We start from the raw sequence: 23,868 nt of genomic DNA, 5'->3' as shown, positions 1-23,868 counted from the left end.
ACAAGGAGTTTCCGTGGGTCGCCCCTAACAGCAAGAACACATGGGGGTCCAGAATAGCTGGTGCATCTTTCATGAATGAAAAAGAGACTCGGTGAAACTTTCTGTGCGAAGAGAAGCCATGGGGGTTTGTGGGAGTGAAATTGTGAAGATGGTTTGAACGTCTCGTATTGAAAGGAAGGGGATTAATCTATATGTCTGATCACGTGTGGCGGGGTGGTCGCCCGGGGCAACGGCTAATCCGTAAATGCCAGAGTGTTGATAAATGAGGTTCATGGAATATATCTCGATTTACTGGCATTGATTTTCGTTTGAATTTATCCTGCCAGTATCGACCAAGTGTCCTACGCAACGTGAATCTAAGGGTTTACTTTTTTCTTTTTTTTTTAAACTTCCCATCCTTGTCTGATAATCCCTGTAGGTTTGAGTTGATTCTTGGTATTTAAAAATAACAATTATCGGCAAAATTCATCAGATCAGTGCAGTCTTGAGCTCCTGAGGGGTCATTTACCCACTCTCTTGTATTAAAAAGCTAAGTAATAAAAATGGGTTGAGAAGTAGTAAGGAAAATTAATAAATGAAAGAATGAAATGCGAACAGGGTGATTCCAACAGCAAAAGGCCAAATGATCGAAGTGTTCAAGTGGATGCGAAAAAGGGAAAGAAGAAAGGAAAAAAGGGGCAAAGGAGAGAAGAGGCATATATAAATTTAAGGGGCAGTAAGATGTAATGGGTATATGTATGTGTTATGTATGACGCATGTTATGATTGGGAAATAAGGCAGCTAGAGAAAAAAGAAAAGGGGGGGGGAGGGGAGAAAATGAAAAATGTAAAGGGTTATATCTCTTGTTGTATCTTGAAGCAGCCCGTTTTACGAGTGGCAGGAAGAGAGAGAGAGATGGGTATCCTGCCGCACGCTGGCAATCATAAAGGGAGATTCTTCATTCTCACTTGCGAACAGGCTGGGGAGCTGTGCAGGTGCAAGTGGAAAACGAAAAACATGGTATCAACAAGGGAAAGCTCACCCTTCTAATTCACATGTCCCCTGTCACGAATTGCGGCCTCCGCTATTTTCCTTCTCTTGTCTCTCATTCCCGGAACCATCGTGACTCGCTCTGTCATCAACATCACTGGACGTAGCTGCTGTGGTCGAAGAATCCGTGGAGCCTTCGTCCGATTGGTGACTTTCCGGGGAAGAAGATGAGGAGGATGGGGAGTGGCCATTTCGCTCATCCACATCCTTGCCTGGTGGCAAAGGTGCTGCAATCTCTGTGTTGCAATCTTCTTCTAGGGATATGGACCGGGAAGTTTTTTCCTTCAGACGCATTTCGGCTTCTCTGATTCTAGCTTGCAGAGCTTCGAGCTCACGGTTTTGGATAGTGACCATTTGTTGCCTGGAGAACCATGGGAAAACATCAGCATATGTAGACTGCTTGGACGGCGGGACTTGAGCTAGTATTGTGGAAGGTGTATTATATTGTATGTTGCTGTTTATTGAGTTTATTGCGCATTGGCACGATAATTCATGTTATATCGTAGATGGATGGGTGTGCAAAGGACAAGCAGAGAAGACGAAGAGGTGATTGAACGTTGGCAGGCGTACTTGTAGTGAACAGATGTTGTCAGGCTTTCGACCTCGCTATCTAACATAAAGAGGTTGTCAAGGGTGGCAGCGAGGGAACGGGCCATGGTCCTGCATTGGATTTGGATCAATATTTGATGCATGAAAACAACAAGAGGGCAGATAATACGGACGATTGAGGCCGGCCATTAGGCTTCCATTCTTCTTCAGTGTCTGACATGTTTGCGGTGGTTGGTGTAGTCGACGGGACAGCTGCGGGTGGGACGTGGTCAAGTTTGGAATGGGGGATGGAAAGGGGGGAAATGTAGCTTGGGAATCTTGGTGCGCCAGGAGTAAAAAAATACGCAGGAGAGTGAGATGCGGTGGTAACTAATAGACAAGACCAAAGCCAGCTGAGAATCCAAGGAGAAATAATTTGTTTGTCACAGAGTCGGCGATGTAGCCGCAAGAGTGATATGTGTTGATTGTACGAAGGAGGTGGGAGTCTTCCTACAGTGAAATCCAGGTCGATAAGAAGCAAGGACCAAGACTGCGGCAGCACGGATGATGGAGAACACCGGACACAGTCATGAGCCAAACGGCAGACGGACTCAAAGAGGAAACTGAGCCTAGTACGGATAAAAGAGTGGATATCGGGAAGACCAGCTCTCGGAACAAATGGGGCTAATTATTTATATCATGCCTAACCGGGTCTGTTTGGGCCCATCTCTTGCTGGCATCTGGTAGGCCAGCCAAAAGGACAGCATCAGCCGCTAGTAAACGGGCGGATGGGATGTAATTTTAACGCTGTTCCTTAATCCACTTCCACATCGTATGAATTTATCCGCGTTTTTATGTCAGCTTTTAACCTGTGCATTGAGGCATGATTCTACTCTCAAATGCTGAAACTTTTCACATCCCGTTGGCTCCGGCAAAGAAAATTTAACCAAGTAACTTCCTAGGGACTTGGAGGGAGCTAGCTACATTTCACCCCTCCCATCCTATGGATACATGGATCTCGGGGTTTCGAATACTTCTACGGGTCTACACCCGTCTTATAGTGTCAATTTGAAAAACATTGTCGGGAAGACACCTTCTTTTCCTCATATACAGCTTTGCTTTTCTGGTAATATTTAAACTCTTTCTCACTTTTGTGCCAAGCGAAAGCGAATCGACGACACGGCAAGACTTGCCCCCTACCAGCAGCGGGTGGTTGGTTTGGACTGCATCTTGTTGGCATTGCCATCCCAGTTCTTTAACCATCTTATATTTCCGACTCACTCTCTCCCCGCGAAATGACTCGTCATTGGTGCCCTTTTTTGAAACACGATGATTGTTTGTTATTTTACGGTCTTAATTTCTCGCCTGGGCTTATATCCTCTCTGCCTGATGTGCGGAATCACCAAAAATTCTTTAGAGCATTGATTCATGATCATATTCAAAGGAAGACTATGTCTGCCTGGGACATCATTAAACCCAGCACGGAAATGCGAAATCGATATATGAAACGATATTGATGCTGACGAAGCAATTGAGCGGGAGGTCATATTCGTCCTTGGTAGGGACTAGGAGATATTGACATATTACATCAGTGAACATATTTGTCACTTTGGTCTGATTCGCTCTTGATGCAGTATGCATATGGACAACAAGAGCCCCTGCACTCATCAACGCTTCTGCACCTGGGCATGACTACTCCTGCATTCATCGAAACTGATCCAACTTCTCATAGGCTAAAATGTCTCCTTAACGCAATGCACCTATGCATCATCCAAATCAGTTTCAGAGGTTGTTGAAGGTGAGCAAACTGCAAACGCGGGATATTGAGTTGGCTAAGGTTGAACGGTCACCCTAGCTAATAACGAGCGCACATCTACTAGCATTCATGGATTGATTTGGGAGTTCCGTTGAGGGGGACGAAGATGATCCCGGATCTGATGTTGGCTAAGGACTGATGGTCAGCCCTGACCGACGAATGAATTAGCCGGGCGTATTGAAGATTCGATGTTGATCTACTTTGTTCGGTCGATCATCTCCTCACAAAACCAACAGGCCTGCTGGCGCGGCGGTCCTTGCAGAAGCAACGCAAATAATAGACATATTCCTATGCAGCAAGTGCTTGCTACACCTTCAGATACACCTAGATATAGCTATTATATAGCGAAAGGTCCACCCTCGGGAAAGCAGCTAGAGCTTGCTATATTTCATACATAATGATTTTAATTATTAGCCGGGGGAAGCGGGTGAATATCGAACCCCTATTCTCCAGAATCTCAATGCCACATGTTGGATTGGAGATGCCAAGACATTCATCAGCCCCTTGGGATGACTCAGCCAACATAGGGGTTGAGATTGAATCATGTGATTTTACCCCCTCTCACTTGTAATTTTTCCCTCTGCCATCATCAACACCTTCATCAACGAAAGAGCCGTTTCCATCGATTTTCCATCACCAGGCTCTTCCAGAAGTCTCAGACTCTGTCATCACGTCTCATATCCGCCTCTCTGGTGACAACCAGGCGTGTTCGTGGCTGTTGGAAGACATCGTTTTGGTCTGACGGTAAAGCACACGAGTCCTCTCTTGCGCCATCGGTACCAGTTCCTATATAACTCAACCCGCTCAACCCTCAACGTGGCTCCCATCGTCAAGGACAACAACGCCCTGTCTGGTCGCTTTGACTGGCAATGGGGGATGCCTTCATTGTCATCATATACCGCCTTTGAATCTCTGTTCTTCTTCCAATATCTTAGCACCTTCGAGTCTCGACCGTCCAATTTGACACCCATATCAGAGCTCCTGACGAATAATTCCTTCGTCCGCCAAGATGCGACTTTCGACAAGGCCCGGTTGACCCCTCAAGCTCTAGAAGTCCTTTATGCAGACCTAGTGAAGGAAGAATTGCAAAATAGAGAAGGGACACCCTCTGGACATGGCCCCACCGGCTACTGCTCAGAGAGTGAAAACTCGAACCCAAAAAAGAGGAAGATTCAGGATCGGTCGTCCAAACAAATGCTCGATGGCGCCTCGTACACTACGGTGATTCCTGCCCTTGTGGCTCGATTGTATGCTAGGTACAAGGAAATGGTAACTAGAGAGATTGAGGAAGAGGAAAGGAAATACAGCGAAATCAAAGATGAGATCCAGAGGCTAGAGATTGGAGAAGTCTCTCAACAAACACTTTCTGTAGTAGATGGTCCATCTGTGACGCCCCAGGCGTCCGAACAGGTCGCGCAAAGAAAGCCTACATCAGTACAGGATTCAGTTGCTTCCAATTCCAAAGTTCAGGAAAAGCGGAGCGTCACGGAAACACCCCAAGCTCCTAGATCTTCTGACCAGTTACACCATGCTCAGACACAGCAACATGCACAATCTGGCTTAGCACAAGGGCAAAAAGCTATTCAGCAAGCCCTGCAGATGGAAGGCAAGAGTGTTAATGTAGCTGTCCCAACTTCTGCCTGCCTCTCGTCGCAATTTCCACGAACACAGCAAATCCAGCAGTCTGGCCAACAGTCTACGCTGCAGAATATCTCAGCACGCTCTCTTGCACCAAGTTCGGCGAACAGAAGTGCTCCTTTTCCAACTAATGAACAAGTCCCTGCTCGTAGTTCACAATATGGTACTCTAACCCCAAGCCAACCGGCTGAGGGTTCCACGGTACCTCAAGTAGACCCTGGCGCCGTCCAAAGCCAGGCGCTTCCTCCTATCGCAGCAGCTAGCACGCTGCCAGCAATGCCCTCTCTACACGCCACACCCACTCCTACCGGTGTGCAGCAGCCGCAGCCACTGCAGCCTACTACTGCGACCTTCCAGCCCGTTCAATACATTCCTCTCCAAACTAAAACGTCGCAAACTACCCCAGCTCAAAACACCCAGCAACCGTTGTCCCAACCACAGAGTCCATTAAACCCGAACCCATACGCACACGTATCCCCATACGCAAGCGCTCCATACTCAACCAGCCAACTTACTGGAAAAACTCCTTTACCATTCGGTCAAGCGATTCCACATGCCCAGCCAGACGTAAACAAAGCTTTGCAGAGTCCGTGTGGTTCTCCACGACAAGCATCTCGGCCCCTTGGTGTTGGGTTACCCCAGCAGTTGCAGAGCGATACTAGAAGCCGCACTAGCTCACAGGAGTCGTGTCCTAATACACCACTCGGTAATGCCGGCTCCATTAGATTAGACAGTGGCACCCCATCCTTCTCAGCTTCACTTAGTCGGAGGCCGCCCCGGCCGTCTGTCGATACTTCTGGTGTGCTCACCCCATGGAAAAAACCAAGTCCAATTGCCATATCGAAGTCTCCTGGTTCTCCACTACGACCTAAACCGGAAGATGTAAGCCCCATTAGTGAAAGGGTGCCGTCACCTACGTTTGAGATTGAATCGCCATCGTCAATCTCGAAATCTCACCTTTCGTATCAGGGTGCGGATGTAGACTTTGACACCGGTCCAGCAGGGAACACTCGGAGAAGGAAAACTACACCAGCGTTTAGTAGTAAGGCCGCTGACAATCTCGTTCCATCTCCTCTGCGCATCACGCGGAATCGCAATCGTGCTCAATCGAACGAATTTCGCGACGATGAGTCGATCACTGATTCCGGCTCCGTAACTCAACGGAAGATAAAACATGAAATGCCCAGTACACCTTCTGGAATCTCGGACGATACAGAAATGGAGCAACGATCATCAAGTCGGCTCAGGGCGCCCAAACAAGCCCAAGTAGATGAAAGCTTATCAAAGAGAACTTCGAAAAGGAAGCGTGGACAAAGTGAAGCATCTGGTTTCGAAGATGCGAATCAACCACCTAATAGGCAAGAGAACCAATATGTACAGTGTACCCGCAACTTCCCACGAACATGTGCTCCAATAATGAACTATGTTGCTTCCCATAAATATGCCTCCATATTCGCAAAGCCCCTGACAGAACGCGATGTACCGGGTTATAAAAACCTCATCTATCGGTCACAGGATATCAAATCTATAAAATCTGCCGTTTATCAAGGAAGCAAAGCAGTAACAGCAGCCACAGTGGCCTTGAATACGCCAAGCGGAGATAACATCGAATCTCCAGGCCCGAGCATCGGGACCTCAACGAAAACCAATGGTCTCTTATTGAAGAGGACCGCAGAGCTCATCCCGCCAAAGGGCATCGTCAACTCAGCCCAACTGGAAATGGAGCTGGTGCGAATGTTCGCGAACGCGGTCATGTTCAATCCTACGTCTGACAGAGCGTTTGGCCCGTCGTTCCCGATGCAGAGCGATTCGGTTTCAAGGGAGGGGACGCAGGATTCTTCAGACTTTGAGGAGGGGGGGATCATTAATGATACGCTGGAGATGTATGACGATGTTGAGAAGGCAGTGTCGAGATGGCGAGCAGCTGAGAGGGCTGTTGATGATATGGGGGGTAAGAGCATGCTCTCTCTGCGAAGGGGGAGTGCGAGCGATATTAACATGGACAGTGCGGATGAAGTGAAGTGATTATGATGCATGAATTGGTTTTTCGATTTTTGGGGTTCTGAGAGTATGAGCAGCAGACGGGAATTGTCGTCGGGGATCCATTTGGGAATCGCCTGTTGGGATTGTGTGTTTAGAGCTTGAGTTTGTTAACGTTGCATGATTAATAATATATGGGAAAAAGGCATGACCATGAAGGTACCCTGCTGTTATTTTGTTATCTGAAACGATCCTGATTTTTCCCCGTGTACATGATCAATTATCCGCCACGTATAAAATCTCCAATCAAGATAGTCCTCCCCAAAAATATAGATCATATATCATTATCATAGCTTTGACCCCTGACTGTTACACATAGTCAAGTGAATCAGTGAACCGGGACATCACACTCACCCTCCCCATCAAGCTGCAGCCTTCACCGCTCCCTCCGCCCTCGTGCGCCCTAACCCCTCTTTCGCATAAAAGTCCATCGGATACACCCCATCATTCCCCTCATCCCAACCCTGTCTCGCGCCCAGCGCCACAAGCGCTTCATACGGCGTCAGCAACGGCCGCGGAAAAGCATAGCCCCAATCAATACTCAATCGCGGACAAGCAATCTGCACCCAGCACTCAACATCCGGCATCGTGGCTAGTTTTCCAGGAAAAATCTCGCTAAGAAGGAAATTGACAAAGGGGATGCCACGGTCGTTGAGCAGCTTTTCGATCATGGCCATGGTATGCGGATTCCCCTGCCTACCGAGGGAGCCGAGGATGATGCCCCATTTCCTCGCTGTTCTGGCGGCGGAGATCGCGTCGCGGCGGAGTGTGAGCATTTCGTCGTGATTGTATGATTCGCGTGTCAGGGTCCGTGAGTACGGGTCGTAGCGGTAGGCGGGAACTGTAGGGTTTTGTATCATGGCGGATTCAAGGTGGAAGCGGCCGTCGCCTAGGTAGAGGAGGATGTCGACTTTGTCCAGGGGTAGTTTGGGAGAGGTGCAGCCTAGGATCTCGCCTTTGCTGAGCGGGGTGATTTGAGGGATGAGGATGGTGTAACCGGCACGTTCGAGGATGGGTTTGAGCCCGTGTAGGGTTGCGTTGAACTGGATTGTGCCGACGACTGCAATTGTTTTACCGGCTGGGAAATTCCGTTGTAGTGTGGCGATGAGGTGCTGTGTGTCGATACTAATGTTGACAAAGATGTAGAGGGTCTTGATGGTTGTGACGTCGACGGGAATGAGGCAGCTGTGAGCATAATGAACGAGGAGGTCACAGCCTAGCGCGCGGGCGGTGTAGTCGTCTATACAGCATGCACCGTATGTGACGTCGCCCATAATTAGAGTTTCTATTCCCGGACAGAATTGGGTAAGGATGTCGGATATCGTGGTTGCGAAGAGGAGGAGGCCTTCGGGAAATTGCAAAGCTACTCGTTTTGCGCCGGACGTTCGTATTCGATGTATGGTTTTTGAAATTTCGAAGGAGTAATTTTTTGGGAGAAGGGAGATGGCAGCTTTGATATCCTCGTCTTCTAATATTTCGATTGGGACCTGATTCAGGGCTCGAGGAGCTCTTCGGGGACGAGCTACGGATGGTGTTAGCGGAGAGTTGCCTTTACAGAAAATATTTAGAACAGGACATACCCTGCTGGACGGAAGTTGTATGCGGAGTCTGAGAATCTCCATCCCTCCCAATATGTGCCTGGGCATCCGCGGTCTTACGGCCCACAAACCTCTTCTTTGGCTGGCGGGATTGATTTGGCGGCTTATTGGGGATGGAAGGGAGCGGCGGGCTGTCAACCAGCAGGGTTGTATTATCCGCCATAATGTGAAAAGGACAATATTCAAGTCGATAAGGACCAGTACAAATATTATATACGCATCCACATAGCAGGATGAAATAATTTTGCCGAAATCTAAAATCCAATTTATATGTGACCCATATAAAAAATTATCAATCGTCGAGATAATTTTTATGGCGGGGCACAAATGATGATGACATAACGCCCGTGTCTCAAACAGGACTAGCGGCGGCAGAATATCGCCCAAGATGCATGCGGTAAAGATTCAAACTCTCTGATTGGCTGTCAGTATCACTCCGCAGTTTCTCCGCACTCACTGGTCACGTGCCTTGGCTGTTGTCCCGCTCCACTTTTCGCCTGTTGATTCTTCCCAGCGGCAACACGACGGAGGAGCAAACAGTTTGAAAGGGACAACATCAATTCATCCGTTAACTGTACAATATTAAAACAATGTTTACCTCCACTAGAACTACTTCCAGGCTCTGGCAAGTCCTCCGGCACCAACGGCCAACCCGTCTCTTTTCCACAGAAACCAGCTTCGCGGGGGACCATGTTCGAATCGTTGAAGTCGGCCCCCGAGATGGGCTACAGAATGAAAAGAAATCAATTCCTCTAAGCACAAAGATAGAACTCATTGAAAGACTAGCGAAGACGGGACTGACTACTATCGAGGCTGGGTCGTTTGTTCCGGAAAAGTGGGTGCCACAGGTTTGTAGTTCCTCTCAACTCCCCCATACCTTAACCCGTTAATGGCTGCATGTTGTGTCGCCACGCTCCTTTTTCGTTCCAATCGGTATTCGGTGTACGGAGTAGTTACTAACACCTCACTGATCGATTTGTAGATGGCCAGCACAGCGGAAATCCTATCATACCTCCTCAAAACTCCTCCCAAGGCCACTCACTCAATCGCATATAACTACCTAGTCCCCAATGTCAAGGGACTCCAAAACCTAGTTAAAATAATGGAGGCTGACAGTCCTCCCGCGTCCGAAGCTTCAAGTCCCCATTCTCCTCCAAAGGCCACCACCGAAATATCGCTCTTTGCCGCTGCAACCGAAGCCTTTTCAAAAGCCAACACAAATTGTACCATTCAGGAGTCCCTCGAGCGCATCCAACCCATAGTGGCACTTGCCAAAGAGAAAAACATCCGTGTCCGTGGATACGTATCTGTTGCCCTTGGGTGCCCATATGAAGGTCCGGAGGTCTGTCCACACAAGGTTGCGGAAATAACAGCTACCTTGCTTGAGATGGGTGCGGACGAAGTTTCAGTCGCCGATACGACGGGAATGGGAACTGCGCCTCGAACGCTGAAACTGCTACAAACTCTTACCGCTGCAGGGATCGCCAACAATGACCTGGCTCTTCACTTCCATGACACATACGGGCAAGCGCTCGTCAACACGATCGTTGGGTTGGAACATGGTATCCGAATCTTTGACAGTAGCGTCGGAGGACTTGGTGGCTGTCCTTACTCTAAAGGCGCTACTGGAAATGTTTCCACGGAAGATCTTATTCACACCGTTCACAGCCTGGGGATGCGGACAGGTGTCAATCTGGAGGAAGTTTCGAGGATCGGGGCCTGGATTAGCAAAGAATTAGGCAGGGCGAACGATAGCAGAGCAGGCAAGGCTACTGTTGCTCGACTTCAGGGCTGATGCATATCTATCTAATTTTGCATTTGCCCTCGATCTTCATGGTGTGTATACTCCTCCAGCAGCCGTGGTCGGAAAGGCCGATTGGGAAAAACCTGGATAGACCAAAATATCCTTACTAAGGAAATTTATACACCTCCGCTAATTTCACCATTACCAATTATTGAAATATTCAAGTCTGCTGCCATCATTCAGTTTGGTTGACCCCTGAACGCTGGAGAATCCTTCTTTATGCTGCCCTGAAGCTTTGTGGATTATACAGCTGTATGAGCATGAAGCGGTATTTCTTTGCCGCTTTTCTTTTGTTTCATCTCCCTTGGCATTTTCCCATATTGTAAATATAAAGTTGCATAGCAATTGTATCCCTGTTCCTTATCTCAAACCAGAATAGATCCCGCTGAGAAAGTTTTGTGATTGGTTGCTATTAATATAATTGCACAGAATTTGTTATATAACAGGAATAATAATAAATACAGTCAACAGAAAAAGAGACAAAAGAGTTCTTCTATTCTATATGCTGTTTTGGATATCAAATGAATGCTCCTAGCAGTTTCCGCCTTGTTTTAACATCACCGGTAATTCCTATTGTAATCGTATGCGAAAGGAGAGATATGCCAAGAAATCAGGGCAGAGAGTGAGTTTGCGCGGTCCTGATTTGAGCACAACAGAGAAGCGAGGCTTTTTGTCCTAGCTACGAGGATAGACGCATCTCAAACTAGAAACGATTTCAGCTTGGCGTCATTGCAGCCTCGCCCTTCGTAACTCCAGTGTGCAACGTCCCATTTTATGGTTTGTGAACCTCACAGTGAAGATTAAAAATCCGTCAGTTCCATCGTTTGGTCTCCCTGGTCACGAGATGAAAGATGTAGGTTGAAATCGTTCAAGCCATTCTGGAAGTCAATAACGTTACCACCATCTTCGAAATACTGCCTTTTCCAATGCAGGTCATGTAAGGAGAATGGGCTGGCTCTTTTTTACCCCCATCTCTCCAGCAATGTTAGCCCACGAATGTATCGCGTTCTGTAATTTCAGAAATCCGTCACCCTCCCATTAAAACTCCAATCTCCCCGCGCACCCCATCGCAACGGCTCATTCTTCGGACCCCCAACCTCACCCGTCTTGGGGTTCGTGTCTCCTTCAAACTCCGGCTTCGCACCACGGTAGATATCAGGGTGTAATTCCTCACCTGATCCAGTCGCTTCAAATTGGAAGTTGCCTGTTGTCGGGGAGGAGGAGGATTCTGATGATTGGGGAGACTGGTTGATATTTGGCGGCGAGCGGGGAGTGCTAAATGCGCCAGTTGATTGTTTTTGGAGGTTTTCGAAGATTTCTTGCTCTTCCTTGGGAAGACGAGGTGGTGAAGGACCGTTTCCGAATTGGTCGCGAGCACCGTTGCTGTTTGGTAGTGGGTCAGATGAGAAGGTTCGAGAGGGATGGATAGAGCAGGAGATGTGTCGGAGAGCGATGCGGGTTTGCAGGAGGGGGCGGAGGGCAACAGGGAATTCCATTGCGAATGAGTCTGTGCCAGGTTACTTTCAAAGTAGGAATATATAGTTATAATCGTGATATATATATAACAACAAACGGCTAACTTGAAGAAAAAGCAAAGAGAAAAATGCTTTCGTTGCGGAAGCCGGAGACGTTAAAAGAAGATCGATCCGAGGTTGTTCTTTGGAACATCTTTGATCCGATCAGATAAGATTAAAGATCTTTCAATGCCATAACCGCCAGCCCAAGGACCCCCTCTGCGCCCTCAAACACTCTTAACTATTTACGGAGGAATGTAGAAAAATAATGAATCCAGTGAATACTAGATTTAGCAAGTTCTAACCTTACAATATACTATTAAGTCTAGAAAATAGTGATCTGAGTGAACGCAAGAGTGATCCTAGAAAATGCTTGATCAAGACGATGATAGTTAATAACCTGAACAAGTAATCTCCAATCAAAGGGAAGAAGTTTAGGAAGCATGTCAACTTTGAAATGGCCATTTGAACGAAAATCCCATACACCGTAAATAAATGGTTCCTTTGGGTCACGCGATAGACTGCTATGGCTACCCGACATGTCGCGGCGGAAGCTGATTCTCTGATCTGCTCAAGTCGAAGGCACAAACGACATTCCCGACGCCGGCAGAGAGATAGCAGGCTAGCAAATACATTGCAGATGCAATGACTCTCCTGCAAACGTGATCCACGTTAGCCGTATCCATGGCGACAATTGGTGCCTGTCCAAAGCAATCGTGACAATGAGAGAGGGGACTGAAACCTTCGCCATGAAAGCCACATTCATCTCTCACGGCATAACTATATACCCAAAGTGATTAATTAATTAATCCACCACGCCATTAGACTAACAGATCATATCAGACGAGAAAAGTTGGGGGTTCATATCAATTGAAAGCGAGGCTGAGGCCTGGCCTGGCCTGGCCTGGCCTGCATGAATAGCCATACTGCTGGCTGATCTTGCTGTTTGTTGAAGAAATACCTTTCTATCAGGACATTGTGCAGGAGCATCATGCGGGATTACAAGGATAAAGGCATGGAAGTACGCCAAAAAGCTCTGGAATCATATTGGGGAGAACGCCCACCAAGAGAAGCTAAAGGTTTACTCCTTCGGCTAAAAGCGCTGCGGAATCTGCCAAAATATGAGAGTATCATCTTTATTCCACTAGGGCGTTGTAGAACTCATACGTCATCCTCTGAAAGTGTCATAGAGACATTTCCTTTCAACTGACCGGTGACACGACGTTTTGTTGCTCCTCATATGATTCCCAAACGGTGTCCGGCGATTGGCCCTTCGAAAAAACTCATGGGTGTGCACGTTAACTATCGTACAGGCTTTCCATAGCGGCCAACGTACGTCCCTGTCAATCAGATCGTAGGATTAACATGCAAAGACCATTCGGCACTAGACCTGTGCTTGCAATCGACGAGACAAAAAAACATGCTACTTGGCTTCAGCCACTGAGGCGTGTGACAAGAACATCAGGCGATATTCTTCACTGATGGATGGATGTTTGTGAAGGATCTTTCAACTCAAGTTCAGCAAAGTTTGGGGGGAGAAGCAAACCAACCCTGTAGCACACACGAGATGCAAACACGCCAAGATCAGGGTAACTCCGCATCTTGATTGAAACCTTCCCAGGAGAGAGTTTTAACTGAGATCACAACAATATGAATTGACATCTCCCCTCCTCTCCTCTCCCGCAAATATCGACCATTGCTATTTGACCTGTTATTCAAGCCGGCTTAGGATTGCCATTGGTGTGTGGTATCCTGAGTCGCCTGACTCATATCCCGGGCAATGGCTTTCGGTACGGCAACCAGGCGAATTGCGCATTGTGTTCGTTCAGCGAGATTCTTCGCGGAGTCTGACTCACGTCGACAATTGAGATGTGTTTCGACAAAGTCAGGGGCTGAGAGAGTCCAGGTATGCATATCTGTAATTATATATAGATACTCTTACTCTTATTCGTGTTCGTATTTCTTTCTATCCTAAGCGCCATTGGGTTAACGAACAGCTGGTAGGGTGTAGAACGGACTCCCTCCCATAAGGATCCCACGCCTGATTCGCTTTCAGGGCAGCTCGTGGGCCAGCAGGCCCCCTTCATGGTACCAACTTACGTGCGACCACCTCCCGTAATGTATTCGGGCAGAGGGTGCTATCTATGGGACATGGAGCAGCGAAAATATCTAGATTTCACAGCTGGCATCGCCGTCACTTCCCTCGGCCATTCCGACCCCGGAATTGCCGAAATCATATCACGACAGGTGAATACCTCCCAAATGATTGTCCTCATAAGGCCATGGAGAGGGAATGGAGGAATTAACTTATTCATACAGTCCAGAATTTTAATGCACGCTTCGAATCTCTATCACAATAAATGGACCGGTGCACTCAGCCAGCTACTGGTGACTTACACCCTAGATTCCGGCGCAATGCGCACGGCCTCGCAAGCCTTCATCTGCAACTCCGGCACAGAAGCCAACGAAGCCGCCATAAAATTCGCCAGAAAAGTGGGCCACAGCCTCGATGCCTCCGGGTCCAAATACGAATTCGTCTCCTTCTATCACTCCTTCCACGGCCGCACCTTCGGCGCCCTCTCCGCAACCCCAAACCCAAAATACCAGGCCCCTTTCGCCCCTATGGTCCCCGGCTTCAAGTACGGCACATATAACGACGTCGCCCAACTACCCTCCCTCATCACCTCGAAAACGTGTGGCGTCATCGTCGAACCCATCCAGGGGGAAGGAGGCGTGCACAGCGCCACGCCCGAATTCCTCAGCGCCCTGCGCACCCGCTGCGACGATGTCGGCGCCGTCCTCATCTTCGACGAGATTCAATGCGGCCTGTCGCGCACCGGCTCCCTGTGGGCCCACGCCAACCCAGCCCTGGAACCAAAGGACGCCCACTCCCTCCCCGCGCACCCGGATATCCTCACCACCGCCAAGGCGCTGGGCAACGGCATGCCCATCGGTGCCACCATCATCTCCGACGGAGTCGGGCAGTTCATAAAGACGGGCGACCACGGGACGACGTTTGGCGGGAACCCGCTGGCCTGTCGTGTGGCGCAGCATGTGCTTACCCGCCTTGCGTCTGGCGCCTTGCAGTCCTCCGTGCGCTCGCGGTCTGTGGCCTTCAGGTCCGGACTTGAGCAGTTGCGGAAGAGATTCCCGGATGCGGTGGCGGATATTCGTGGGCGTGGGTTGATTATGGGCTTGCAGCTTGCGGAGCCGTATCAGGGGCTTATAGGGGATGTTGTCACTGAGGCGAGACACAGGGGCTTGCTGATTATTACGGCTGGGGAGGGGTGTTTGAGGTTTGTGCCCCCGTTGATCATCAATGATGATGAGATTAGCGAAGGGTTGGGGATTTTGGGAGAGGCGATGGAAGCGGCATTTTCTGAGGTCGCTTGATCTAACAAGTTTAGCCTTCTCCAGGTGAGGGTTTATACATGATTTTATAGTTCCATGATCACTTGATTGGTTATTTTTTTTTTTTTCTTTTCGGGCTTATGGATCAAGAATAGCGCATCTCGGGAGAGAAAACAATAGACAGGCATACTCAATTAATATTAGCCTTTTGTTTCTGCATTTGAACCTCAACCCCTCAAATGAACAACCAACCCCTAACTCATCAAATATCGAGCCTACCTAGGTAATTCCCCCTATACAATTTATTTCATTCCAATTGATCAAAAAGTCAAAATCCACGCCTACAGTTCAATTCCGCACTGTTTGCACAGTATCCATCATGCACACAAGTCTTTTTCCTCTATATATCTAGCAAATGCCCGCCTTTTCTGCGTCCTTGGCCCGTCGTGCCTGACCCAACCCTCCGATCAAACAGTGAAAAAAAAAAAAGGCCTGGTGCATGACGGACGACTCCAAGAAGCAGGCCATGGAACGGGAGAACGAATCATCACTAGCATTTCTCGTGACATTCACTGATGAAGATAATACATTAATCTCATCTCTCGTGTCGAAATAGCGCGTATGCACATGGTACATATTGATTATCTCAATGCATCGCTAATATATATAGATGTACATACTGCACCCAGTAACTAATATATACTTAAAACGATAACCATCCACCTAGCTAGTTAGTTACCCACCCACATCGTACATCATAACATGCTAAAAAGGAGAAAAGAAACCCCGCCATGCAACAAAGCAAACCCTCAAAACCTGCAAAACAGAAAGGGCGATAACTCTGAATTTACACGCATCCATCCATCCATGAAGAAGAAGAAGAAGAAGAAAGAAGAAAAAAAAAAAAATTCTACGGTGTTCGCGCCCCCTCTCCAATCCCCATCAAGCCCCCGGCCAACCCCTCCATCCGCCTCCCCAACAAATCCTCCTCACTAGGCAAACTCGTCAAACTCTTCTCGCGCTGCAGGGAAATTTTCATCATCACATTCTTGCGCCAGGGCGGGGTGTTTTGCTTGTCATCGTCCTCCTCGTCTTCGTGGATGCCATTTTGTTTTTCCAGTGTCTGGCCATGATTGGCGGAGAAGTTCCTGTCGCCGTTCACGCTGCCGCTTCCAGTGGGGGATTGGCTCTTAACGGCACAGGGTGTCTGTCCTTCTTCGACAGGAGGCGTTGTCCCTGTCGTGGGTACAACGTCAGATGGTCGTAGGGTAGCAGTCGAAGAGCCTGCGGCTATCTTGGTCGCGGTACCGTTTTCCTGCAACATCGTCGATCGAAAGGTAGACGTTGATGGCGACGAAGCCGTATTCCTCTTCTTCGTCATTCTTAACATGCTCATTTCCAACGGCTTGTCTTCCTCCCCAGATGATTCCCCCGTGAGTCTTCGCGGGTGATGGCATGACGGTACATTCTTCTCTTCTTGACTGCTCCTAGGAGCTCTAGTCCCAAATTTACCACCACGTATCTCGTTCGCCATCATCGAAGAACCCCCCCTTACGCCCTCTACTGTCACCCCATTCCTCCCCGCCCCACCCGCCCTCTCAAACAACTCCCGTATCCACCCAGCCCCCCTAGATATCTCCCTCCACGCCTCCGGAAACACCCCGGCGAATTGCAGAAACCCATGAGAAATCCCTGGAATCAAGGTAACCTCCACCCACTTCCTCTCATTAAACCCCGACTCATCCCCATCCCCATTCCGATCCCGATCCCTAGCCACCCTTTCAAGCCCCAAGTCCGCCCGTTCCCGCCATGCATGCATTTTCGCCCTCCTGATCCTCCCCGCAAATATAACCGTATCATCAACCAACGGATCCCGCTCCCCTGTTAAAAAATATGTTTTGGGGAATCTGGAGAGCAGGGATTCGGGAGCCAGCAGGGGGGAGAGGAGGTAGTCTGTGCTAAAGTCCGGACGGTTGTATGGGCCTATGTAGAGGATTATCATGGCGCGCATCATTTCCGGTGTCAGGATGCGATCGTTGAAGTAGGAGATTATAGAGGAGACTGCGAGTCGTGTTTTTATTTGCTTGGGGTTTTGCTGGGCGGAGGTTGTCATGGTGGTTATGAGGTGGGAGGCAGTGTTTCCAGGGACGGGCGTGTCGATGTTTTCGATGTTCAAGGATGGAGGGTGTTCCTCATGTATGATGCCGGCGTGTTGTTGGGCGAAATAGTCGTGGACGACTGGGTGGCGATCTGAGGAATCGTCGCAGGCGTTGGCGTTGGCGTTGGCGTTGGCGTCGGCAGTTGAGAGGTAGGACGCGGCGGGTGTTAATCTCATGTATTCCTCACTCTTCCTCCGAAGGACATTGCGGTTCGTCTTGCGCATACCCCGCTCGCGAATCAAGGACATTTCCTCATCCGTCATCCAGCTACCGATGTTCATGTCCAGTGCCGGGTAAATCAGCACCAGCCCAGCTGGAGGGGGGAGAAAGTAGTCTCCTTCTCCCTTCCCCTTCAACTTTCGCGTCAGGTCCGCACTCCCAGACTGCAGTATCATCAACGTGACACCTGCGGCTAGATTCCCGCCAGCACTGTCGCCCGTAATAACAATGTTAGGCCGCACTTTACCACTTAGCCCCAGACAACGCCCGCGACTACTGACGATAGTATGGTAGACGTCATAGCACTCATTCAGCGCATACGGATACGGATGTTCGGGTGCCTTTTTGTAATCCAGACTGAGAATCGGCACACCCGTCTTACCCGCCCAGGCCAGGAGCTTATCATCGCTTGTCCGCGGCGACATGGCCACAAACCCTCCACCGGGTATATCGAGGACCACATTTGTCTGATCCTTCAAAGTGCTGAGGGGGCCATTGTAATACAACCAGGCAACACACGGCTCCGTATACGCAGACTCCCTGGGCCTGGGAATCCGTATCTGAATCGGAGAATAGTCGCATACCCGCGGCCTCATCAACTTTGACAGAAACGACAGATATGGCGTCGTACCTTTATTCCAGGATACGCGCAGATGCTCCACGGTCAACACAGCCCGTACCTTTCTTACTTTCTCATCCGCATGCTCCGCCGCGATCAGATAGTATATCGAGAAGACGACAGATGCGATGTCACGGAGCCACTTGCGCTTGATATTCATGGCTGTCCAGAAGCCCGCGTCCAGTGCAGTAGTAACCCATGTAGCTCGGAAGTAGGAGCGGGAGTATAGGTTTGCTAGGGGCTCAGGGGATTCGAGGCCGACTAACTTGGCGAAGTTGCGGGATAGGTAGAGGCCTAGGAAGGTCATGACGGTCGCCTGCCAAGGGGTGAGGCGCCTGTACAGGCGGGAGGATAGGAGGCGGATACCAGGTGGTCCATGGTTATTACCTCTGTGAAAACACCCGTTAATTTATTTGGATTTTGGGGTCAGGAAGACGACGGAATGATAGTGTGTATATCAGTTCGTTATATGGAAGCACGCACCGGAGGAGATAGAGTAACCAAAACGACACCACTGCAAAAACCTGTATCTTGCGAAACTGCGTAGACGGTCTTCCCAGGACGTGATCTATATTAATTGTATAATATCAGCCAATGGCCTTTCCGTGAGACAGGACAAACAAATGCTAATGCAGAAAATCACCGAAAACAGCTGTCATACCTATCATTTTTACCAGCCTTTGAATCCCCTCGTGCGGCAGCGCGATTCATGCAGTCTGGGTTGTATCCGTAGATATAGGTTTGTGCGTATCCCCTCTATTTTTTGCTGTTATAACTCCGTCAAGCAGGAAAATCAAACAAAGAAATCAAGAACTCTAACTACATACAGCAAGCCGGCCCTCTTTTTCAATAAGCAAAGTTACTAAAAAAAAAATTTTTTTTTATCTTAGCCAACCGAACTCAATTGCCAGTATGATCTCGCGATGCCAGATCCTCTCCTCCGCCTTCTCGTCCTCCTCCTAAGGCTGAAGTTGCCCTTATCCCGTCTATACTGCCCTGCCCGTGGAGCTGGTGTTGCTTATGATCACAGCTGTGACTTGCTTAACACAGAACGTGCTCTGCTGCTGTTATAGGACCGGGGAGATGTGGAGCACGGGAGACAAAGGAGAGAAATAACCAGCTGGCAGATATCGAGCAGCGCAAGCAGCAGCACGATAGGGAAGTATAACAGGACGCAGGGAGGCCGAAGTTGGCAGCAGAACCCCCGGAGTATCGATGTATTGTCGCTGGGAATGTAAATGCATAAGTGCGTGTCACCGACGCACCAAGGGTAGATAGTTAGTTACAACTCAAGGGCAATCAAAATGGATGGGCAGTTAAAAGAGAAGAGAAGAAGGCAGCGGGGTTTAGTTAACTATCAGCATCTATCAACGCATCATCCAAACTGTAGTTATCTGTCGCTTTTTTCCTTTCGAGACGTAAAACACCTTCATTCGCCTGCGGGCAAGGAGAAAGCATGTGATCAAGGTCGCAGTTCGTAGCTTCGTGAGCATGTGATAAATTACAGTGCGCGTATGGGTATTGAAGAATGGGTCACGTGGGTTATGGAGTGGCGGTTTCAATACGGGCCTGTATCGCGCTGTACTGCGGTGTTCTTCCACCTGATCAGAAGGCGGCAGCCCCCTTGAGTTGTCGCGTATATCCACCAGTAGTGAAAGCAATAGGTGGGAGCTTGTGACTGTTTTTTTCTTCTTGTATGTCATGTATTTGGGAAAGGAGGGTTGGATCAAGCGGCATTGGACTGCACTGTTCCTGTGTTGGTGCCAAAGGCACACGGACGGGATTGGATCGGGTCAGGAACATGCTCAGGTGATGGTATTGATAACTATATGAGGGATGGATAATTAGGCTAAGGATATTCTGGTACATGTACAGGTGCGGTATGGGAACATAAACAGACGTACAATAACCCCTTCGAAATAAAATCGCCATTTGGATGCCCTGGAACACAGAAGAAGACATATATGCATACATACGCTCACAGATGACCGCCAGCTGAATGTAACATAAAACAAAATCAAAAACAACAGGAACAAGAAAATGAATATAACATCCTCTGCGCCAAGATGGGAATCAGAGATGTATAGGATAAATGGGGTACGACGTGTGAGAGTGAGAAAGGGCACACGCGACATGGATGGACTAGCTCTCCCTCCCATCTCCCACCCTATAACTGCCTGCAATAACCCCTACCCCTCCTCACCTGCCAATCACACAGCCAAACCTCAACAGCCATCCCCAAAAACCCCGCCACACAAATCCCCCCGGAATCACTCACCGTCGTCGCCCCCAGCGAAAACTCCCTCTCTTCCTTCGGAACCTTCTCCGTGATCTCCGCAAACGTATTCACATACACAAGGCCACCCAACAACCCTTCCCAAAACACGATCAAAAATACCACATACACATTAGGCAGGAAGTTGAAGAGCGCATGCGCCACGAGAACGACTAGGTTGATCACTTGCAGGAAGGAGGGGAGGTAGAGGTCGTGGATGCGGAAGAAGGGGGTTGAGGAGCGGGAGATGAAGACGCCCGTTTGATAAATGGCGTTGTAGGCTGGGTAGAAGGCACGGAAGTGGCTGAAGGGTGTTGAGGAGAGTGGGAAGAGCAGGGTTGGAGAAACGCCTTGGTTTATGGTGTATTCGGCTATGTAGACGAGGAGGAGGGGGAGCATGCTGTGTAGATTAGTCAGATATGCAGCATTTTGCCGTGATAGAATTAATAGACTTACAATGGAAAGAATAGCCCCTTCGCCCTCTTCAAATTTGCCTTGAACTGCATCCAAGATATATCCCCCCTTCCCCCATTAACAACTTTACCCTCTTCCGCCCTTACAACTTCTGAATCCCTCCCCATAAACCCCTCCCTCTCACTCACACCACCCACATGTCCATCATCCATCCCCCTGCTCCTGTGCCCCCTCCCCAAAACACTATCCACATCCCCCTCCCCCTCATCCTCGTCAATAACCCTATATCCCCCACTCTTCTTAACCGCAGATTTCAACGGCGCCAACGGCAGCACCATAAAAAAGCTCACAAGCATCACTAACGGCAACCCCGCCGAAAACAACAACGTAACCTTCACACTAAACCCAAACGTCGTCGTCGCCAGCGCATACGCCCCCGCCCCAATAAGGCCCGCTGCACCCGTCCCGCTCCCCCACGCCGCAAGACCGAAAGGCCCGTAATAGTGCGTTAGGCCCAGGAAGCTTAGCTCGCCGCCACCGCTGGACAGGCTGGCGAGTATTACGCCGAGCATTTTGGTTGAGATGGGATTTGCGGGACTGAAGACGGAGGTGAAGGAGGAGGCTGAGACGGGTTTGGCGGGGGTGGAGGTTGGTATGTAGGATGGCGAGATGGCTATAAGGAGCATGCCGGATGCTGATAGGGTGACAAATATCAGGACGCGGATTGGGTAAGGGATTGCGTGGATGAAGTAGGGAGCACATAGCTTTACGATGAAGGAGGGGACGACGTCGGCGAGGAGCACGACGGATTTGGGGATTGAGGGGCCGACTAGGTCGAGGGCTGCGGAGAGGATTATTACGTAGAGGACATTGTTTATTAGACCTGTTTTGTAGGGGTTTGTTAAGGGCTGTTTGTCTTTTGGGGGGGGTTTTTAGGGGGGCGTTTTAACCCGACAGAGCTCTTGGTATAATAGCTCACCGAAAAGCCAGAAGGCGGCGCATACTCGTAGATCCGCACCGTTGAAGAGGGCTTGAAATCGTCCGCGGAAGGTGGCCCAGGAGAAGGAGGGGGAACCTGGTAGGGGGAGCATTGGGGTGGAGGGATGAAAGCGGTTCAAGTCCGAGTCAGGCATTAGATGGGTGAGATAAGGTTGGGATCCTTGGGTTTTCATCAAGTTAGGTGGAACATGGGTCACAGATATCTTCCTGTACGGTGATTGGAGCGGAAGATTGGGAGAGCTTCGGGCTTATGATCAGGGCGTTAGGTTAGTTTAACCGCGAAAGTATTTGAGAAGGGGAGTTATTTGAACTCTACACAGGCACCCGGGGGGTTCGTCTCATAACTTCTAGCTAGTTGGTATGGTATATATACAGGATGTGGATGGCCAGTTTCATCGCAAGTGAGCCAGAAGATACCTGTCAGAGGTTTGAAGCTGTTTGAGTACCGCGGAGGTTTGCTCAACCTCTCTCATGCCACGTGATAAACCTGCAAACAAACAGTTACCTAAAATCTTGAAAACTTCCAACCACAACTTCGAATTCTTAACGAAACGATACCACCCTCAATATCGTACGACGGTCTCTGGACCAGCATTTTGTATTTGAGACATGAGTATTGGCCATCAATGTACAATTGCTAATCCGTCCTGTCAGCCGTCCAATAGCCTTGGAAGCCGCCCCTTCACAACTTACATAATTCCAAACAGCACTGCCAAAATTATCTCTATGGAACAACACTCACTCTGACTATTTCAGGCCCAAAGACCTCCTGGGACAAATGGATATGTTATTGCGCACTTAGGTACACGCATTAGACTTGAAACAGTCAATGGGCCTCAAGTTTATAGGTGTGATATCCCCGCAGCCATTGAGCATATATGCCCGGGATCATATGAAAAGATGGCATGAGATACCTGAATATTGCTTAACGTGGCAATCTGCCAGGCTACCTATCTAGGTAATTAAGGGGCATAAGCCACTATATAACAAATACACGTTTTGGCGTGATGTGACGGTCATGTCATCCTATTCTCTGCCTGTCCCTACCTTCGCCGTTCACTCAAAATTTTTTTTTTATTGTTCTCAAAGTTGGCCTTCAAAATCGGCTCAAAGGCATTGCAAAACGCCGTGATTCAAGTATGCTTCCCTCTCGATTTGAAAATTTTCTTTCGTGAACCGAGCGGATGGAGCAACTTCTGGCCCTCTGGCGGAATTTCCTGCCAGGTGACGACCTGTTTGATGCACGAAACGGGAATCTCATATGGCTTTTCGTTGATGTTCATATTGATGTAGGGATGCTTGGAAAACAAGTCAGCTTTATTTTATCATGAACAATCCTGACATCCAGAGCCAGGAATGTATTTTACCAAAACATTCGTTAGCAGATATACCTCCCAAGATTACTTAGTAACCTTACAGGTACAGCGTCTGTACTGTGCATACCTATTATGTCTGAGACACCTCATGCTCTGAAGCAAGAACTTGATTTTATACTATGACAAAATTCAAAGAAAATCCCCCGTTTATGTGGACAGCACAGCATCTACTTACATACAATGAAGCTCCACTCCAACCCGAAATGCAATCCCAAGTATATGCAAACACCGCTAAACCCCAATCCCAACTACAGACACCAATCGCCATGTCTCAAAGCTTAATACATCTTGCTACTCGGCCAAACGTACGTCCATCAGCTACACGTATGCAATGTACACACATACACAAAGACATCTGGCACTACCCACCTACAGTTTTCCATCACCCGCCGCCTTGATAAACATAGGGCTGCGTCAACAACGAATGAATTCAAGCTTTGTTCTCTCTTGTCTTAAATATTTTATGGGTATGTCCAGGAAAAAAGTATC

At 48.8% G+C, this 23,868-nt stretch overlaps 7 protein-coding genes across 7 annotated transcripts; 3 read left to right on the top strand and 4 right to left on the bottom strand.

Annotated features, from left to right (window-relative positions):
- Positions 1-1,044: 1,044 nt before the first annotated feature.
- On the bottom strand, positions 1,045-1,798 carry PADG_07034 (uncharacterized protein; the record flags this gene model as incomplete). Its single annotated transcript, XM_010764079.1, has 3 exons — positions 1,045-1,390; positions 1,600-1,689; positions 1,752-1,798. 3 exons carry the CDS (start codon positions 1,796-1,798, stop codon positions 1,045-1,047), a joined length of 483 nt encoding a protein of 160 aa, XP_010762381.1.
- A 2,035-nt stretch (positions 1,799-3,833) lies between these two features.
- Positions 3,834-7,036, top strand: PADG_07033 (uncharacterized protein; the record flags this gene model as incomplete). The annotated part of the gene is made up of 2 exons (XM_010764078.1): positions 3,834-3,918; positions 4,077-7,036. 2 exons carry the CDS (start codon positions 3,834-3,836, stop codon positions 7,034-7,036), a joined length of 3,045 nt encoding a protein of 1,014 aa, XP_010762380.1.
- Positions 7,037-7,413: 377 nt separating this feature from the next.
- On the bottom strand, positions 7,414-8,812 carry PADG_07032 (diphthamide biosynthesis protein 1; the record flags this gene model as incomplete). Its single annotated transcript, XM_010764223.1, has 2 exons — positions 7,414-8,573; positions 8,632-8,812. The coding sequence occupies 2 exons, from the start codon at positions 8,810-8,812 to the stop codon at positions 7,414-7,416; spliced, it is 1,341 nt and encodes a 446-aa protein (XP_010762525.1).
- A 427-nt stretch (positions 8,813-9,239) lies between these two features.
- Positions 9,240-10,444, top strand: PADG_07031 (uncharacterized protein; the record flags this gene model as incomplete). Its single annotated transcript, XM_010764222.1, has 2 exons — positions 9,240-9,497; positions 9,632-10,444. The coding sequence occupies 2 exons, from the start codon at positions 9,240-9,242 to the stop codon at positions 10,442-10,444; spliced, it is 1,071 nt and encodes a 356-aa protein (XP_010762524.1).
- A 1,025-nt stretch (positions 10,445-11,469) lies between these two features.
- PADG_07030 (uncharacterized protein) lies at positions 11,470-11,949 on the bottom strand (the record flags this gene model as incomplete). Its single annotated transcript, XM_010764221.1, has 1 exon — positions 11,470-11,949. One exon carries the CDS (start codon positions 11,947-11,949, stop codon positions 11,470-11,472), a length of 480 nt encoding a protein of 159 aa, XP_010762523.1.
- Positions 11,950-13,747: 1,798 nt separating this feature from the next.
- PADG_07029 (acetylornithine transaminase) lies at positions 13,748-15,360 on the top strand (the record flags this gene model as incomplete). The annotated part of the gene is made up of 3 exons (XM_010764220.1): positions 13,748-13,873; positions 13,972-14,214; positions 14,287-15,360. The coding sequence occupies 3 exons, from the start codon at positions 13,748-13,750 to the stop codon at positions 15,358-15,360; spliced, it is 1,443 nt and encodes a 480-aa protein (XP_010762522.1).
- An 868-nt stretch (positions 15,361-16,228) lies between these two features.
- On the bottom strand, positions 16,229-22,137 carry PADG_12227 (uncharacterized protein; the record flags this gene model as incomplete). The annotated part of the gene is made up of 5 exons (XM_010764309.1): positions 16,229-18,704; positions 18,799-18,883; positions 20,590-20,990; positions 21,047-21,887; positions 21,984-22,137. The coding sequence occupies 5 exons, from the start codon at positions 22,135-22,137 to the stop codon at positions 16,229-16,231; spliced, it is 3,957 nt and encodes a 1,318-aa protein (XP_010762611.1).
- Between the last annotated feature and the right edge of the window lie 1,731 nt (positions 22,138-23,868).

This window comes from Paracoccidioides brasiliensis (genome assembly GCF_000150735.1).
Source record: "Paracoccidioides brasiliensis Pb18 unplaced genomic scaffold supercont2.10, whole genome shotgun sequence".
Taxonomy (NCBI): Eukaryota; Fungi; Ascomycota; class Eurotiomycetes; order Onygenales; family Ajellomycetaceae; genus Paracoccidioides; species Paracoccidioides brasiliensis.
Note: the sequence above shows the minus strand (reverse complement) of the source record. Positions and strands in the feature narration are given on the sequence as shown.